Source organism: Ctenopharyngodon idella, chromosome 10 (assembly GCF_019924925.1).
Source record: "Ctenopharyngodon idella isolate HZGC_01 chromosome 10, HZGC01, whole genome shotgun sequence".
Lineage (NCBI taxonomy): Eukaryota > Metazoa > Chordata > Actinopteri > Cypriniformes > Xenocyprididae > Ctenopharyngodon > Ctenopharyngodon idella.
Genome location: NC_067229.1, coordinates 40,234,001 through 40,240,000, shown reverse-complemented (window position 1 = coordinate 40,240,000; position 6,000 = coordinate 40,234,001). Strand labels below are relative to the sequence as shown.

General features: G+C 36.2%; 2 protein-coding genes across 10 annotated transcripts in view; both read left to right on the top strand.

The window, feature by feature from the left end:
* The window catches only part of si:dkey-18a10.3 (heat shock factor protein), a 9,082-nt gene extending 4,115 nt beyond the window's left edge, over positions 1-4,967 (top strand). The window contains exons 9-12 of the mRNA XM_051907757.1: positions 158-298; positions 1,637-1,733; positions 1,836-1,944; positions 2,091-4,967. Of these exons, the coding sequence (XP_051763717.1) occupies positions 158-298; positions 1,637-1,733; positions 1,836-1,944; positions 2,091-2,266 (523 nt within the window). The 3' untranslated portion in view covers positions 2,267-4,967. The remainder of the gene's footprint in view (positions 1-157; positions 299-1,636; positions 1,734-1,835; positions 1,945-2,090) is intronic.
* A 42-nt stretch (positions 4,968-5,009) lies between these two features.
* The window catches only part of il2rga (interleukin 2 receptor, gamma a), a 29,167-nt gene continuing 28,176 nt past the window's right edge, over positions 5,010-6,000 (top strand). For 8 of the 9 annotated variants that reach the window (XM_051907753.1, XM_051907747.1, XM_051907748.1 and 5 more), the window contains exon 1: positions 5,010-5,215. In XM_051907753.1, coding sequence (XP_051763713.1) covers positions 5,143-5,215 — 73 coding nt within the window. In that variant the 5' untranslated portion in view covers positions 5,010-5,142. The remainder of the gene's footprint in view (positions 5,216-6,000) is intronic. The other variant, XM_051907746.1, reaches the window with a different exon arrangement.

Below are 6,000 nucleotides of genomic sequence, written 5' to 3'. Positions count from 1 at the left end.
TCCTCTACGGGAGTCATGTTTTTGTATAATTATAATGTTTTGAGATTTTTAAACATTCCTCTTTAATGTGTAAAAAAAAAAAAAAAAAGGAACTGAAAGTAATTTTCGGAGAATCACAGTTTCTTTTCTGGTATCATTTGCGTTTTCTGTTTTACAGAGAGCCTGTGACAGAAAGCCTTCCTGTAACTCTCCCCACATTCTTATGTCCCGCCTCCCCGACTCTGCCCTCCGTGGAGCTGGCGTTGTCTTTGCTGGATGACCCAGCTGTCCAGGTGTCTGAGGAAATATCTGAGGAAAGGTTAGATAGCAAACTGATTATGTGTGTCATTTATTTTATCATTTGTAACTGATCCCTGTTCTATAAACAGGGATCAGTTTATAGAACAGGGATCTGTACAATATTTTATAGGGCTGCACAATTTGGGGAAAAAAATCGAATTGTGATTGCGATTTAAAATGAGGTTTTCCATGTTACCTGTGCTTGTTTGTAGGGCTGCTCAGTTTGGCCAAAATAAATACATCTGTGAAATTACAGTACTCATACTTGTTTCTTAGGGGCCATTTACATGACTCCATTTTCAACTAAAACGAAAAACTTTTTATGCGCTTCAGCCGTTTATTTACACGACAATGGTATTTTTGGGGCCTAAAAACGCAAACTTTTAAAAACTGGTTTCAAAGTTTTTGAAAACGATATCGTTATTGTCACTGTGTAAACTACAAAAACATGAATTTGTGAAAACTGTGAAAACTGTCTATAGGCGCGTAGTTGTTCTTTACAAAGTGACATCGCCAACTACTGGCCTGGCATGCATAATACAGCGTTTTTGCGGATCCATGTAAACAGGGATCGTTTTGACAACGTTGTCGTCTGTACACAAAAAATGTGAAGGAAAAACTTTTCCATTTTTAGTACATCATTGTTGTGTGTTTATTTTCATTTATTTTCAAATGTTAACTACTAAGCTTTTATTTTGACGGAAAACTGCAGGGTTAAAGCTTGTCTTTTGTTGGCAACAGGTTTATAAAGACTTCTCATAAAAATCTGGTAAAACTCAGCGCAAATATATATTTTAAATAAATCACAGCCTTTGCAATTTGATGATCGCACTAAGCCGCATCGCATTGATTTTATTTTGATTAAATGTTCAGCTATCAAGCGTTAGCATCAGTTCTGGCAGGTCACGTCAGTCAAGCTCGCATCAGCTGATTCCCAGGTGACTCACGTCTACCTGTAGGAATACGACGCCTATCACAGCATCCATATATAAGCTCCTCAGTATTTTCAGTAGCTATCGCATTTCTCAGGAACTAATTACCCTCCTTCATCCCCAGCTCCTCCTCTCTTTAGTCAGGACTGGCCTTATGATTCCCCTGAATCAGACTAATTCTTGAAATATGTGTACATGTTAAATTATTAACATTAATGATCTGCATATGTTGGTTCAGTTCTGTTTACCCTAAGGGGGTTATTGCTGCTCTCCCTGCTCTTATCCATGCTAGGCTACATGGATGCACAGGGAGTTCTTAACAGAACCATACCATCAATACAAACTCTATGCAATTATCAATCATATTTGACGATAGTGGTCCTGACAGAACTAATATTTCACTCCTCTTCTTCTCTTGAGAGCAGAAATGATGTGTCTGATCCACTGGCGCTTATTGACTCCAGTTTAGCAGCGATCCGCTCCTGCTCTCCACCCTCACCAGACCTGGACAATTTCAGCAAGGTCTGGCTTACAACAACACACAACACAGGGGTTATTACAAGACAACATTGCTTGAGTTCTAGTTAACATGCATATATCTGATGTGTTTCCTGTTCATGTTAGATCCTTAGTACTGGCTGTCAAGTCTCTGCTGTTCAAGACTCCGTCACAGAAACCAAGATCAAACAGAGAAGCCAGAATCAAGCTGAAACGACACCTCACACCGACACAGGTACACATACTGTATATACTCCCACGCTTCCTTCTCGCACACCGTGCTAGACCCACATGAATCACCTGCACAAAACTACATGAACTCAGATCTTACACTTTTTTTTTTTTTCACATTTCCCTGTTCAATATATTGTTTTTGTGCAGTTATACAGCAGAGAAGCCTGCAACAAAATGCAGATTCGGAACAGGAGCGCTATGATGGTGGGGACACTGGAGAGTATTCGGATATCTTACAATCCCTGCTGCAGCTGGCACAGGAAGCGTCCAGCCTCTCCTTCAGTAACACTACACTGCCCTTAGAGCTCTCTTTTGTCATTTAAAATTCTAGTGCATGGATTGTTTGATATTGTGATATGATGTTTTATTATCAAAGTTCAGGAGGAACACGTTCAAATTGCCTATCCATTCAGTACTAGAGGAGGCATAAATATATACATGGCCACCTATGTTCCTCGACAGTTTTCTGAATCCCTCCGCCACCCTGACTCCTCACACCCGCCTGGTTACTATCCTAACCAGAGATACGGGGGGAGTACTCTGGGTTCGGGCCAAATTCCGAGCTCGGAGCCCTCTCCTTGGACAGCACACCAAATACGCATACTGATTATTTGTAAGAGTGAACTTGTGAAATGGTAGTTGATAGAGAAAATTGCTGTCTGAAACGGTCGAGAGTTGAGAGTTCTGCTATTTGATTAAGGGTTCAGACATTGCTATAAACAATGTTGGGGAAAGTTATTTTTAAAAGTAATGCATTGCAATATTGTGTTACTCCCTAAAAAGTAACTGATTGTGTTAGTTATTTTTTATGAAAAGTAATGTGTTTCATTACTTTTGCATTACTTTTTCTCAGCTGGGCTGGGCTTTGTCAAAAAAAAGCTCTATTTTGGCTAATGTTAAAGGAACACTCCACTTTTTTTGAAAATAGGCTCATTTTCCAACTCCCCTAGAGTTAAACAGTTCAGTTTTACCGTTTTCGAATCCATTCAGCTGATCTCCGGGTCTGGCGGAACCCCTTTTAGCATAGCTTAGCATAGTTCATTGAATCTGATTAGACCGTTAGCATCTCGCACAAAAATGACAAAAGAGTTTAGATATTTTTCCTATTTAAAACTTGACTCTTCTGTAGTTACATCGTGTACCAAGACCGACGGAAAATGAAAAGTTGCAATTTTCTAGGCCAATATGGCTAGGAACTATACTGTCATTCCAGCATAATAATCAAGGAACTTTGCTGCCGTACCATGGGTGCAGCAGGCGCAATGATATTACGCAGCGCCTGTGACCCCCTGTATGCACAGGGAGCGTGCCTTGCAACCATGGAGACATTTGTGAGAGACGCTGCGTAATATATCATCATAATATCCTCAAGTTTTAAATAGGAAAAATATCGAAACTCTTTGGTCATTTTTGATGCTAACGGTCTAATCAGATTCAATGAACTATACTAAGCTATGCTAAAAGTGGTACCGCCAGACCCGGAGATCGGCTGAATGGATTTGAAAACGGTAAAACTCAACTGTTTAACTCTAGGGGAGTTGGAAAATGAGCCTATTTTCAAAAAAAGTTGAGTGTTCCTTTAAGGCCCTTTTTCACACCAAAAGTGAAATGAATAAGCCTCAGGCTGAAGGGAATGCATATTTACACCTGTACAGCAGAGGGCGCAGCTGAAACAAACCTTTCAGCTGTGCTGCCGTTCTCGATAAAAGAAGAATAGGATACAGGAGAAGGAAGTTCAACACTCTTATTTCTAAATCTAATCTAAAGAAGTTTTTTCTTTTTAGTATGGTTGAAATAGATCATTGAAGGTCAGCAGCAAAGACATTGGTTAAAGTCAGATTAAATACATAAAGTATATTTGTGTAATTTAATATAGTTAATTATTACAGGTTTGTGTAAATTTCTGTGATTACATTTCACTCTTTTTATTCATTTTGAGGAATACTAAATGTTTTCATGTAAGTGAAATGAGTAAATGCATGTTCACATTTAATAACCATCATGTTTACACAGCGCACACAACACCTCTGCACTTTATTTTTGAGAGGCGTCAGTCAATAAATGTGAAAAAGTAACTTGGATATTTTGTTGTAAATTGAAAAAGTAATGCATTAAGTTACTTGGAAAAGTAATCTGATTACGTAACTCAAGTTCCTTGTAATGCGTTACCCCCAACACTGGCTATAAATAATAATTATATGTCATTTTGATATGTGTCGATGGTAAATGCTGTAAATCATGTACATTTTGTGTTGTACATTCATGTTCTATTTTTATCCATTAGTGAAACATAACATGGTATTACTTCTATACAATCTTGCTGACTCAATATTGATTTCACAACAACTTTTAGTCTAATTTTCCATGGAATGCAATAGAGCAAAATGACAGAAAGCAATCTGAATCATCTCTCAATATTTTTAAACTGTAAATGGTGGAAAATTTTCTGTTAACACAAAATCTGAACTGGGTGCTGGTTTGAAGTCAGTATTTGTGCGGGAAGGTTGCCATGATGAGCATGAGAGGTTTTGCTGCTTAATCAGCCACCAGATTTCTAAATCAGTAAATTAATATTTATAAATCACTTTTTTTGGCTCATACAACTAATCTTGTTTTTAGAAAAGCAAGTTACTTGATATAGATGCACCATATAAATAATATATATATGTACACTAAAACATTGAAAATGTATGAAAAGTAAAATAATAATAATTCTTCATAGAATCTCCTACATATGATGCAGAAATATAATTGATCTTCAGTTTGTTTAATGGTTTATCTTCAGTACAGTTTATGACCAAGTAAATTTATAGATATGGTAGTGCAAAGTTTGTTTAAAATATGAACTGTGAATCATTTATTTTGCTGTACTTGATTGTTATATAATGTATAACTAAAGGCCAGAATATATATTTATTCCTTATATATATTAGCATGACTTATTTTAGGTTTTTGTTAACAGTATGTGTGTTTTTATGTAAAAGTGAAATGCTAACTGCAAAATAAAATCTGATGAAATATCTACTTCCTGTTTTCTTTTATACACAAATTTAGCATTCAGTTCTTTCCATGATAGGCAGAGAGCAAAAAGTAGCTTCTCGTCATCAGGAAATTGCACACATATGTCGGCCCATAAAGAGCAGATTTGTTCAGGGCAGAACATTGAACAAGTTAGTTAGCCTATGTGACCCTGTCCAAGATGATATTACTATTAGTCTGTCTTTTCCTTGGGAACATTCCTTTATTTGCATCTTCAGCATCATCCGAGCCAAGTAAGTATTGTTCAACTGTGTTATTTTGAAAATAAAATATAGTAGTCAACATTTGAAGGGGATCAAAACCTTTCATCAAAGTTCTCCTAAACCCTTCTTCTTAGGACAACTTAAATTAACTTTTTTGATGCACTTCAAATGTTGACTACTGTATAGTGTTTGTTTTTTTTTGTTTGGTTTTTTTTTTTTCCATTTTTTAGATTTTACATTGTGTTGCCTTTACTAGACCTAGTATAAAACGCTTTCTTTGGTATATATGCTGCAGATTTTTTAAAAGGACATGATAGATAAAACAGAACAATATAGGCTAAACATTTGGTCTAATGGTATCAAACAAACCAACTGCAAAAAAACCTTATCTGTACTTTTGTAATTATGTCTATTGAATCAGTGTTCGAAGCTGTCAGAAGTGCTGTTGTGCAACAGCACTTCAGACTGCTTCAAAGTGATTCTCAATCAATGAATAGCGCAAATTTATGTCAAGTGATTGCTAATGAACTTGAGATGATGAATTATGACAATGTCTACTTTATGGCCTTTATATAATATGTTTTAGAGGGTTGTAAGAATGCATATTTTATCTCTCTCATCTGAAGGATCAGCCCGCAATAGTAAATAAGATAAATACTAACACTCAAAATAAGAAATAATAAGACTCAAAATAAGAGTACCGGTGTATTTCAGGCTTGTTTATAATTAAAAGTCACACGCTAAGTTTTTTTTCTTCTTCTTCTTCTGGGCATTCTTGGTATTTTGGTTACACAATAAATTTTATTTAATTTGAT